General features: G+C 39.1%; 1 protein-coding gene across 4 annotated transcripts in view; it reads right to left on the reverse strand.

The window, feature by feature from the left end:
- The window catches only part of LOC114243277 (adenylate cyclase type 2), a 236,454-nt gene that overhangs the window by 116,118 nt on the left and 106,195 nt on the right, over nucleotides 1-14,141 (reverse strand). For all 4 annotated transcript variants that reach the window (XM_089731129.1, XM_089731130.1, XM_089731132.1 and 1 more), the window contains exon 5: nucleotides 11,409-11,603. In XM_089731129.1, the coding sequence (XP_089587255.1) occupies nucleotides 11,409-11,603 (195 nt within the window). The remainder of the gene's footprint in view (nucleotides 1-11,408; nucleotides 11,604-14,141) is intronic.

Below are 14,141 nucleotides of genomic sequence, written 5' to 3' on the forward strand. Positions count from 1 at the left end.
GTGCAGACGAACCGGATACCTGTATTATATTACCCGTAATATTCTATATCCAAAAATACTGTTCAAAGAAAAATCAGACTCAAAGCTCAGATTCTAGAGAGAAATTTTACAAATAATTGCTTTACATATATATGAAATACTAGCGACCCGCCCTCGCTTCGCTTCGGAAACATTAAATTTTATTATTGATAGCTGAGTTTCGCGATGTTACCCGCGGTACCGTTCCAGCGATTAGCCGGAACAAACAGACAGACAAAAATTAAAAAATATATATTTTGGTGTATGTACTGCGGTATACATTCTTACGCATTTAGTAAAAAGTTATTTTATTATTACAAACGGACATTCCAATTTTGTTTATTTGTATAGATGTTAAATAAAGTCTCAGGTACTGTTAGACACCCAGTCTAGGTTAAGTGTTTGCAACTTGCTTACGAATGTCAGCTCTCTTCCCAATGGACGTCTTAAGGATGTACAGCATCAGCAACGTCTGCATTACGTCAAAGAGCTACTTTTTGTAAAAGCTCAGTGGCGTGATATTTCTGTACTTGGTGATCAAATACTAAAGTCGACAATATTTTTACAATATAACATTCCAACATTTGGGGACTAATTTCATACAATCTCCATACAAAACTTGCGCTGTGAATCTTAAATATTCTCTAACTCTTCTAGCGATGATTATGATCAGGACGCTTCCATCATAATCCTTAATTATTCAATTCCTCGTCTCATTTCTAAAGATTTATAAGAATCAAACTTTCAAAGTCAGTCGAAGCAGTAAAACATTCCAAGCGGTAGGACCCGAAATCGGTAATGTTAATAATCCCTTAGGAACGTAGATTTCTTCAACGTAAAATGTTAACGAGGTTCCTCGGAGATTAAATTCTTTAATCGTTGAAGCAAAACGGTAGTTGATTGAATTCTGAATTAAACTGGTAGCCAAGCGAAATGCGACAGAAAGATAAATATCTTGTTGAGATCGATCAGATATTAAATATTGGCATCATTCATCATAAAAAAACGCATATTTCTACTGTATCCGTATCACTTAATACCTAAACGGCCGGACTGATTTTGATGGATTATAATGTGTCTTTGAGTGGGTCTCCAGTGGATTATTTAGAGTTATAATTAGTATCGTATTCTAGTAGGTATTTTTTTTGGTTTTCGTATAAAAGTCGTCGTGGCCTAAAGGATAAAACTTCCGGTGCATTCGAGTTGAGCGATGCACCGGTGTTCGGTACCAATTTTTCTAATGAAATACGTACCCAACAAATGTTTACATTTGACTTCCTTGGTGAAGGAATAACATCGTGTAATAAAAATCAAACCCGCGCAAAGTAATAATTTGCGTGATTACTGGTGGTAGGACCTCTTGTGACTCCGCACGGGTAGGTACCACCACCCTGCCTATTTCTGCCGTGAAGCAGTAATGCGTTTTGGTTTGAAGGGTGGGGCAGCCGTTGTAACTAATATTGAGACCTTAGTACTTATATCTCAAGGTTGATAGCGCATTTACTGTGTAAATGTCTATGGGCTCCAGTAACCACTTAACACCAGGTGGGCTGTGAGCTCGTCCACCCAACTAAGCAATAAAAAAACCGACTCAATTTCACATGAGACAACTCTAACTTGAATTCCTTGAATATGGAACGTTTATTGAACTGAAAGCTGATTTAGCACCGCTGCGATTTGAAATTCAATTAAAACGGAAAATTGACGTTAAAAATTATGGCGTATCGATGAAATGAATGTATTCGAATTAGCCATCGTGAAAATCATATAGGCAGAAAATACTTTTAAATGTATAAATTCTACCACATGTGAACTTTTTTTTTTTTCGGGTAGGGGCCGAACCTCCTACGAGGTCCCCGCGTAAAAGGGGCGCGCGGAGTATGTGAAACTCAACGATCTGCATGGTGTTGTGAGCAGACCGCGGGCCCAAGGATTTTAGGGCCCCATTAAACGACTCCCCTGCACTCTTACACCTGACGTCCGATCTCCTCCGAGGTCAGAACCCGGATGAGGTAGGAGGGTTACCGCGGTCAACACTACAACCAGACGGCGCGGCTCACCCCAAGGACGCCCAGCCGACGGAACCTTCGAGGCGAATCGAAGGCTCTGAGCCACATGTGAACTGCGTGATTGTTTTTTCACAATGAAGATATTTACATATTTCATCCGGGTATGATTTAATATTTGGCTGACTCCAAATAACCATTTTTATATGTCCGAAGTGTCTGAACAAGTCAATTTGAATTTTAATTTATTTGAATTCCAAAAACTACTTTTTTTTTTACTAGATATCAATCTTAATGTTAATTTTAGTTTGAATTTTTTATTGTTTTAAATGAGTAGGCGTGGTAGTAGACAGACTTGTGCTAAGAAAATATTTAAAGTTGAAATCTTAATGTCAGTCATGACGAAACTTACTTGTGCGTACAGCTAAAAATTTAGTCACTGCCTTCCCTACAAAATATTATTTCTTCATCGTGGAAGTCATTCTTGAAGAAGTATTCTTTTAGGGAAATTAATTCATAAGGTATAAGGTTCAAGTAACGAACATTAGCCCAAATTTATTCGTTTTTATACAAAGCTTTTTTTCTACTGTACCTGATGGTTGAACGAGCTAACGGCTAATCTGGTGTTCAGTGACCGGCATATATAACTAGTCAGGTCATAAGTATTGTCACACAGTAAAAACTTTTCTTTTAGAATGCTGGCCACAAAAAAGTTTATTGAATTCGAATTCCGAATTGTTCATGAAAATAAAAATGTATACTTTTAGAATTTTACTCATTTTTTAATATGGAGTGGACGCTTAAAGAAGACCGTGTTGCAGTTATTGCGTTGCATCGTTGCGGTTACGCGCCAATTCAAATTTTTAACATACTGAAAAATTTGAATATAACCAAAAGATTCGTTTATCGTACCATCAAACGATACAATGAAGACTCTAGTGTAGATGACAGGTCAAGAAGTGGTCGCCCTCGGTCTGTTAGGACTCCAGCAGTGATAAAAGCTGTGAAGGCGCGAATTCAAAGAAATCCCAAACGTAAGCAGAAACTGTTGGCCCTTCAGATGGGGTTAAGCAGAACCACGGTGAAAAGGGTGTTAAATGAAGACTTAGGGCTTCGGGCATATCGAAGAAAAACAGAACATCGTTTGAATGCTCGTCTAATGGACCTGAGACTGAAGAGATGCCGCGCTTTGTTGAAGCGGTACGCGGGAAAAAAATATCGGGAAATTCTTTTTTCGGATGAAAAAATTTTTACCGTAGAAGAGAGCTACAACAAACAAAATGATAAGGTGTACGCACACAGTAGTGAAGAAGCGAGCAACCGTATTCCGCGTGTCCAACGAGGTCATTTTCCATCCTCGCTCATGGTATGGTTGGGAGTTTCTTATTGGGGCTTAACAGAGGTAAATTTTTGTGAGAAAGGTGTAAAAACGAATGCAGTTGTGTATCAAAATACAGTCCTGACGAACCTTGTGGAACCTGTTTCTCATACCATGTTCAATAACAGGCACTGGGTATTCCAACAAGATTCGGCGCCAGCTCATAGAGCGAAGAGCACACAAGACTGGCTGGCGGCGCGTGAAATCGACTTCATCCGGCACGAAGACTGGCCCTCCTCCAGTCCAGATTTGAATCCGTTATATTACAAGATATGGCAAACTTGGAGGAAAAGGCGTGCTCAAAGCCTCATCCCAATTTGGAGTCACTCAAAACATCCTTGATTAAGACAGCCGCCGATATTGACATGGACCTCGTTCAGGCTGCGATAGACGACTGGCCGCGCAGATTGAAGGCCTGTATTCAAAATCACGGAGGTCATTTTGAATAAACTTTAGTGTCATAAGAATCTATGTTTTGTTAAGTTCATTTTGGTATATGAATGGTTACATAATGAATAAACTTGTTTCAATTATTTTACATTAAACATGTGACAGAATTTATGACCTGACTAGGTATGTCTATATAGACATCACAACATACATACCGCCCACCTTGAGTCATGAGATGGAAGTCTAGTTTGTATTGCACAGCGGCTGTACTAACTTTGAACCTACAATGCTACTGGATAAAAATTTGCAATGGTTTTGCAATGTCCATGCTATATGATACGCCTTACAGTGAATGCATATTCTTCAGCGAATCTTTTGGCTGCATTTTACGATATCCACGGAAATGGAAATGGAATAATATGTATATATGAGTTATTTTGGCTTCCGGATCAGAATCCTTCCCCTCGGTATTTCCCCTGCCTAATCGTTGGTAACGTATGTGGCTATTTTAACTGCGCGCTGACTCGAAGGTGAGCTCAAGGGGCTTCAACTTTAGAGGAATTGCTAATACTAGCTCTAGCAAGATCGGTGCTTCACTGGATCTGCCACCGGACCGGAATGGAAACCCATTAAGAAAATCCGGCGATAAACTTAGTGGGTTGGGTCTATGGGTTAGGTTGCACGTCCAACTCGTCGACGAGAAAGCTTATAAGCACCAGGAGTGGTTCGGATGGATCCGATGTGACATATTTAGGATGCGGCGGCTGTGACTTTCGCCCTCGACTGGGTTGAAAATATAATTCGAAGCGACCACGCTAAGAGAATTATTATGCTGCTGCGCCACTTTCTCGAAGAATCAACCAGTGAATAAATATGCTTCATTATCAATTAGTGAAGTAGTAACCTACTATATTTGTATTCAATTTGTAAACTACTATATTCATTGAGTCTTATATCGCACGATGGTAATTAGTTACTGTCGCATATTGAAGTGGTAATGCTTGGGCATAGTCAAGAAGTTGCCTTCATTCTCGATTAAATTACGTTACAACTAACCCTTTACTGACTTTTATTCGTAGTTAGGAAGACGAATAATCAAGATATCTGGTCCTTGTAGAAAAACACACACAAAAAACCAACTGGTATACTTCTTTTTTTTTTGTTGTTTAGATGGGTGGACGAGTTCATTGCCCACCTTGCTTTAAGTGGTTACCGGAGCCCATAGACATCTACAACATAAATGCCGCCACCCAGCACCAGCAGGCAGGGTGGTGGTACCTACCCGTGCGGACTCACAAGAGGTCCTACCACCAGTAGTTTTCATATGTCTAATACAGGTTAATCAGTCGCCGTATAGGCTCCTAAAGTGAGCGAACTATAGAAGCCCACAGACCGGCAACCGTTTTAGGAAAACCATTCAAAATTCAGTGATTTTCCACAAAACGTGGAACTCTATGGTATCATGCTCCCATTGCGTGTCACATCACGGGCACTCGTCGAGTTCGTGATCTTTAAAGCGATTCACTCCAATGTGAAATTTTTAGCGACCTTAATAACACATGTAAATATCCTTTTTCTAATGATCTAATTCTATCAAACGCTACCATTTAACACTTCGATGAGTTTGAATGAAGATATCTCGAAATTAAATTCGATGTGGTCGTGAGACATTAGTACGTTTTCAATTAACAGTTCGAATACTAAACTTGACCTTAGTTCTGATGGTTAGTACATTTTAAGATATGATAATGATGTTAGGCAAAAGATTAGAAATAATTTAAACCTAAATTAATTAATTATATCCTTGATAAGTCCCCCTGAGGTCAGGGCGGTAACCGTCCCGTCTGGTCACTCAGCTAGTGCCGCTAGTGTCCCGGGATACTCCGCTGGGTTGGAGTTATCTGGCCTGGTCGGAACGCGATACTCCGCCAACCGGTCGCTCTTATGTTGTCACTCCTGGGCGGCGCACTGGTGCAAGTAGCGCGCCGTTCGGCCTTGACCCCCTCAGCGATGGGTCTTGTCTTACGGCCACGTGTACTGTAGTGTTGTAGTGTATCCATATAAAAATAATATAAAAATGGCTACTAAAAATAAACAGACTGGCACGCTGGCAATCGGCGCAATGCGGTCCAAAATTCGCGGGTCGGGGCGAGGCAAGAGACCAGTACACCATATTATGCAATGGACTGCACCACCCCGACATGGAGGCGACGCACCACCAGGTCGGGGCCTCCGAAATTTGAAAGAAGCTGGCTCAACGACCCGGTCGTCACCATTACCCGAGGGTCCAACTTTATGATATGAGTTAGTTTTGATATTAAAAACTTTTTGATATGAGAATGATTTGATAAGTTCCGGCGACCGTCCAGGTCGAGACGAAGACCAAGATACCTCAAGTTGGAAACCCCGTCCTTGATATTAAGTCCTGTAGATGTGAGAAAAAACTATAGGTATAGTTTTCCCTACCTAATAGTTGGTAGCCTAAGGGGCCATGGCAACTTCGCGCGGACCGGTAATTTCCAGTGATTGTAAATATCACGTAAAACGTATTGAAATAACTTAAGCATTTTTATCTCGATACACGAAATGCTCCTGAAGTGATAGAAACCGTTAAAATATGACTAATTGAGTAAAAAAAAACGACGCGCGAAGCCATTTAGCACGAACAAACCTACAAATATTCATTTCACACATCAGACTCAGCATTACTTTAAAGTTCGGTTTATTTCAACGTGTAAGAGTGATAATTGAAGATCTAACAAAAATACGTGACGCTACACTTATCATTAAAAACTAGATCTGTCATACAGTTTCATTGTAGGTGACCATGTAAACTGGTTATAGTCTCTGCAAACTGGTTCTTCCACTTTAGCGGTGTTTTAGGTCTGCGTTGACAGTTTTCATTGACCCTTCAATCCAACGCACCATTTTTTTTCCTACTTATGCTGATAGCCTTGAGAGGCTATTTCAGCTTGTCCTTGACGTGTAGGTGAGCTCACAGGGCTCAAACCGTAGTGTTGATAACACTGGCCCTAGCAGCAAGAGCAAGAGCAGTACTTCGCAGAATCTACCACCGAATCGGAAACGCGACCCACTGAGAAGATCCGGCTAGAAACTCAGTGGGCTGTGTCTATGGGCTAATTTACTCGTCGAGCCCTTCGTCGCAAGCGACGGGTTCGGCGAGGACGCTGAACGGGCAACGCACTGATGTTTAGTCCCAGTGTGCGGAAAAGAGGAACCTAGCTTGCTTTAGCTTCTGGGTTGATTATTAGCTGGTCTTTTTAATGTTAAATTACTTTAGTGCTGAACTTCAGTATATATTATTTTTAAATTTCGGATTGGGAATTTTATGTTCCCTTTAAAACATTGCTAAAGCTGACAAATGCCTCATATGCATGACACATCTACTGATGTTGCTATCAGCCGCACATAGAACAAATTGAAGACGGTTAAATTTTCGACTGATTGTGGATTATATATCTAGAAACGCAAGATTTAATGATGATAATGATGATTTAGAGATTATTTTAAATACTAGAATTAGAGTAACACACAGTATCAATCGTTTTATTTAAAATTCATATGAATTCATTTGGATTTCTTTTCTTAAAATATTCATGAATTGTTTATACATATTCGACGTAAGTTATCTATACATCTCTACCAAATTATAATCACGAATATTTTAAAAATAATTTTATCAACTCTTGACGTGAGTTATATAAAAATGAATAGTTTTTAAACTAACGGTCTACGTGGGACGCTTACGAAATCCATAATGAATTTTACTTCCATTATATTTCACTAGGATGTTTATTGCTCTATAAACTGTTAAGAGTGCCTCAAAAGCTTTTAATATCAAAGAACATGACCAATGAAACCATTTTTCTTGTTGAATTGACGCTTCAGCTAGGCAAAAGGGTTTCTCTTGAAGGCGTCCGTGGTTAAACACCGATCGAGGGTCGCATTTCATTCGTGCTCAATTGTGCGGAAACGCAAATCTATCGATTATCGATATAATGACTCGGCCGGGAGTTTTCGACTCTCGATAGTGGTAACATTAGATACTTTACGAAAGGGATCTTTGTTTGCATTGGCCCCCAATCAATGAGAAAACCGTATAGGATTAACGAACATTTGAATCGTATAAGAATAGGTTTAAGTAGAGTATGCTTTTTGTACACCATTATAAATATATTAAAAAAATCGGTTGTCTGTAAAGTCGATTTACTGACAATTCGTTTTCTTTAGTTACTTCCACAGTGTCATGTCCTATGGCATTTTGCTATGGGGCAATGCGGCCGATGTAGAAATGATATTTATTCTGCAGAAAAGAGCTATACGTGTTATTTATAATATGCACTCAAGGGAATCCCTGAGGGAGAAATTTAAAGAAATTAAAGTTCTCACTATGCCATCCCAGTACATTTTTGAAAATTTGATGTATGTTCGTAAACATATTGAGGAGTTTCCTAAAAAGTCGGACATACATAATAGAAATAGTACTAGGAACAAACACAAGCTTGTTGTGCCGATGAGTAGGTTACATAAGATACGAAATTCATTCGGGTGTTTGTCTGTGCGCCTGTACAACAAAATCCCACAAGATGTTCAGAACCTACATATACATAGATTTAAAAAAACTATTAAAGAACATCTGTGCAATAAAGCTTACTATAAAGTCAATGATTATCTAGAAGATTGCACAAAGTGGGAATGAGTTGCTCGCTCCGGGCATTTCAATATTGTAGTAATTGTTACGTTATAATACTGATTGTAAAAAATTCATATTTAAAAAAAAAATCTAATATTAAAAAATTATAAATAATAATTTCTTATTAAAAAAAAAAAGACATGCCCGCTGAGTTTCTTGCCAATTCTTCTCAGGACGGAGGCTAGTTCTTGTGAATTGGCGGTAGTTCTTTTGACGTTCAACAAGTATGTACTTTCATTTATGTTGAATAAAAATTGTTTGATTTGATTTGATTTGATTTTAATAGTTGAACGTGACAACGGCATAAGAAAAGAAAATACTGATGGAATGGTTTCATTTTTCAATTATCGCAATTATCGTTGCTATAAACAATTGACACCACATTCACTTTTCACTGAACTTCATACTTGACGAAAACATGTGAATGTATTATTGTATAGCAGCTGTCCACGCGGATGCATCGCTCACTCAAGTAGGAGAGAGACAGATGTCGAACGCTGCCGAACGCGGAGGTCGATTGTGCCTCTTTGTCGCTCGTTGCGCGCTCTCGCTTGCACTTCAAGCCTTAAATGTAACGCCTCAGAGCGAGGTAACGCCGCATGAGTGTTTTTTCGTGCGTGCAGCCGGTTCCAACGAAATATATATATATATATATATATATATTACATGTATTTAAAAATTAAAAATTAAAATTATGGAGGCAGTTTTTTCGCTAATAACTAATAATTAGCAAACGAAATATATTAGAAGATATTAATTGAATATATTAAATTAAATCGCTGGTCTCTAGATAAATCTGTACATATATAAATTGTATTTCTTACAAGTGAAACACGATTTGGCTCGACAATAAAACTCACTAACTGTATGAATAACAATGAATAAATCGCTTCTCCTATTAAGCATTGATGCAACTACCTTTTTTCTAAGCCAACTAAGCCTTCTTACCATCTAAGCAATAAAAAAAAGATAGTGACTGGCCAGAATATGCGAAGTATCGATAAACAGATGTGCACGACTAAAAAAAAGAAATGTACATCGCCGCACATATTTTTACGAGAAAATATTTTGTCAACATCATTGGCATTTATTTGAGCTCTTTTTTGAAAACTCCCCACAAAATCAATCATTTATATTCAAGCAGGTTCTGTTTGATTTGATTCATAATATAGTTTTAGTATCGCTCATTTATTATTGAAATTTTTTACATAAATAATTTTAATCGTTTTGATCAAACCAGTTTCCCAAAAGTCAAGGACCGGAACATTTGTCTACTAAAGTAATTTAATAAAATGGTTTTAAATAAAAATAATAATAATAATACATTTGGAAGATTAAAATTAAAACACGTTCATCTCCACTTTTTTTTCTGGTCGGGGGCCGAACCTCCTGCCTGGTCTCCGCGCCTAGGGGGCGCGCGGGGTATGTGGGACTTGACGATCTGCAGATGTTGGAAGCAGACCGCGGGCCCAGGACGTTTTAGGACTCTACCACACTAAATGACTCCCCCGCACTCTTATACCCGACGTCCGATCTCCGTCCGGGATCAGAACCCGGTCACAATAAGGTGGTCAACACTACAACCACGCGGCGCCACCCCGAGGACGCCCGACCGATAGTTCGTCGAGGCCATAGTCGACAACCCACGACGCCAGTCTCCGTGATACGACGGCCATACCAGGCCGCCCGGGCGATACCTCTGGTGTTCCGTGATACCCCGCTGGGTCAGAACCAGCCTACCGGGACGCGATGCACCGCCGATCGGGCTGCTCTTCCACAGTATGTTCGGCGACGACACCGTTGCTACGACGGTCGGAAGCAACAAGCCCGGTCCTATTTTTGCAACCAGGACGCGGCGCTGCTCCGCGAAAGCGGGGCAGTATGCGAGCGTGTGCTCCGCCGTGTCCTCGTTGCACCACTGCAGTGGTGGCACTTCGGTGTCGGATCCCCCCGAGCGACGAGGCGCAGGTAGCGACCGAAACAATCATGCCCCGTGAGCACCTGTGTCGCTCGGAAGGTGAGAAGTCCTCGGTCGCGATTCACCCAGTCCAAGAGAACCGGGCGGATCGCTTCGAAGGTCCTTCGCCCGTAGGCGGGGTCCGCATCCGGGGTTAGCATCCCCACGCTGACACAACTCCATTTTCTTTGTTGCGTGTACCGATTAACAGTCGTAAAGATATATATATATATACGAACGTATACTTGTTCATATTTACTTTTATTTATACCTTCAATATATTAGTCTATCAATATATTCGTTTTTAATACTCGTAAATATAATTTTATGAGTAGGTACTGAATAAGTTAAAAACTATTTGTATTTTGATTTTTATCATATGTTTCATAAGCAAGGATAAATTTAATGTTCCATGGACTTTTGCCTTACGTTTAACAATAATGTAGAGATGTCCTATCAGCTCATATCCAAATTTCCCCCTATTCTCTGTAAATCGTTAACTGAAATTCGTACCGCAGCAGCCAAATTTCCCCCTCTTCTCTGTAAATCGTTAACTGAAATTCGCACCGCAGTAGCCTAATTTCCCCCTCTTTTCTTTAATTCGTTAACTGAAATTCGTACCGAAGCAACCAAATTTCCCCCTCTTTTCTTTAAATCGTTAACTGAAATTCGTACCGCAGCAGCCAAATTTCCCCCTCTTCTCTGTAAATCGTTAACTGAAATTCGTACCGCAGTAGCCAAATTTCCCCCTCTTCTCTGTAACTCGTTAACTAAAGTTCGCACCGCAGTAGCCAAATTTCCCCCTCTTCTCTGTAAATCTTTAACTGAAATTCGTACCGCAGTAGCCAAATTTCCCCCTCTTCTCTGTAACTCGTTAACTGCAAATCGTACCGTAGCAGCCAAATTTCCCCCTCTTCTCTGTAAATCGTTAACTGAAACTCTTACCTCAGCAGCAATATACGCTGGTATGACGGAGAGAAGCAGTCGTTCCTGCTGCTCCCTCTCACACTCCAATTTCACGCGCTGTTCAAGACAAGTCCTCGTGCCGGCGAAGGTATTCCGGTGCGCCCTCTCGGTCAGCGCGCGGTAGTACATTCCGATCCCACTCGCGGAGAGCAGAAGCGCTAACTCGCACACCAACTGCGAATGATATCATTAAAATGTAATTTTTAATAATAAAGTTTTTTGTTTAAGTGAAAACTTCTTTAGGATCGTTGTGATTCGAAAGTCGATGAAACGAAAAAGCGACAGTAAAAAGAGACAGACACATAAATTCATAAGATTTGAAGTGGGAGAAAATGAGATAGGAAGGACAGGAAGACAGTGTTTCTTATATTCATGGATCTCTTTGTGCTTTGCTTCGTACCTAATATTCGTAATTAATACATTCTGAATAAATGTATGTAATATATACGAATAAAATTTAAAATAATAATGAAACTTTACATCATTATGATCATTACGAAAACCTACAATTATCCTCTTCCCGAAATTTTACATTCGTCTCATTATTTTGAAGCCAAAATTTTTGAAGGTTTCACTTCTACCACGTATGAATTGCACATATGTTTTTTGAAGTGAAAACTTCTTTAGAATCGTTGTGATTTCAAACCGGATGCAACGGAAAAAACGACAGGTAAGAGACACAAATACAAAAATGTGTAGGATGAAGCCAGCAAAGAATGAGACAGTAATATACATACTATTTAATACAGCGCCATCTGTGAGATTTTTTAATACTAACGTGTGTATGAAAGCTCTTGTAGTGAATTTTAATTTAGGATTATACGTGAAATTAAAATATCAATTCACAGAGGGCGCTACCTTACAATTATTTACTAATGACAAAATTTTACATATACTTAAGACGTTTAGGATAATTGTATTTTAATTTTGGAAGATTTCACTTCTACCACGTGTGAATTGCACACATGTTTTTTTTTTAATTGCTTGCACGTAAATGCCGCCACCCACCTTGAGACATGAGTTCTAAGGTCTCAGTTTTTACAGTAAAACGGCTGCCCCGCCCTTCAAACCGAAACGCATTAGTGTTTCACGGCAGAAATATGCAGGAAATAACCTATCCGTGCGGACTCACAAGTCCTCCTACCGGCAGTAATTACGCAAATTATAATTTTGCGTATTTGATTTTTATTACACGATGTTATTCCTTCACCGTGGAAGTCAATCACGAATATTTGTTAAGTATGTAGTTCATTATAAACATTGGTACATGCCTGCGGGATTCTTACATCAGCATAGTGGAAACGCCCAATACGAGTACACCCGGTTACTCAACGATACACTTTTTACTTTAACGTTTTTTTTAATGCCCTAGTAGGTAGACGAGCATACGGCCCGGCCCACCTGACGGTGAATGGTTACCGTCATTGATGGACGTTACCAATTCCAGGGGCAAAGCCAAGCCGCTGCCTACCACTAAGTACTCTGCACAAGCCTCGCTTGAAGAAAGACGTGTCATAGCGCTCGGGAAACGCCTCTAGATTCTAGGTAGTATTGGTGAACTCTACTCCGGTGGTGGACGATGTGATGGTATTTACTCTGTGACTTAAATGATATTGTAGTAATTAACCAGCGCTCACTGCTGTTTATTTGTTAATTACAACAGCGTATATGGCAAAATTAGGTATTGAGGAATCTAAGTAAACAGTTGAGCTTCGTTTAATACAGACGTGTTTATCTTCACCAAATAATGTCGTCCAGTGTCAGAAGCAATTATCAAAGCTATTTTTCTTTAATTTTTATTCCTTAACAATCAAATAAATATATTTTACTAGCTGACCCGGCAGACTTCGTAGTGCCTAAATCGATAAATAAAAGACCTAAACTTTTGTATAAAATAAACTTAAAACAAACAAAAAGAATCCGTCCGACGCCGACGGGGGACACATCAAAGGAAAAACAATATTGTTATTTTTATTTAATTCCGAGCATTTTCATATTTATCTACCTTTTAAACCTTTTCTGGACTTCCACAAATAATTCAAGACCAAAATTAGGTAAATCGGTCCGGCCGTTCTTGAGTTTTAGGGAGACTAACGAACAGAAATTCATTTTTTTATATTTAGACTAGCTGACCCGGCAGACTTCGTAATGCGTCAATCGATAAGTAAAAGACCTAAACTTTATTTAATTCCGTGAATTTTCATATTTGTTTACCTTTTAAACCTTCCCTGGACTTTCACAAATAATTCAAGACCAAAATTAACCAAATCGGTCCAACTGTTCTCGAGTTTTAGCGAGACTAACGAACAGCAATTCATTTTTATATATAGAAGATAGATTACTGGACGACAATCACGTCGATGTAATTAAACTCAATTATATATTAAAAAAAATGGCATGGTTTTCTTAAATTTTGTTTTAAAACAAATGAAAACCACAATCAACTTTAATACGCTTTATCGCAAACCTTCCACTCCATATCCTTTCATTTAACGAAGTCATAGTCTTTAATTATGTAGCCGCTTTTACGGGATAGAACTTAAAACTTTTCATGGGACGATGTCTTGAATAATTTGCCGAAATGTTTTTAACATAAAACTTTGAGAGACAAACGATTTACGATTATTTTCCCTTTGACTAAAGCATGTAGGTATGCCTTGATTTTCATGTGACAATAATAAAAATATATGAAATTTAACTTAATTTTTTATT

Source organism: Bombyx mandarina, chromosome 11 (genome assembly GCF_030267445.1).
Source record: "Bombyx mandarina strain Sakado chromosome 11, ASM3026744v2".
In the NCBI taxonomy this organism is placed as follows: domain Eukaryota; kingdom Metazoa; phylum Arthropoda; class Insecta; order Lepidoptera; family Bombycidae; genus Bombyx; species Bombyx mandarina.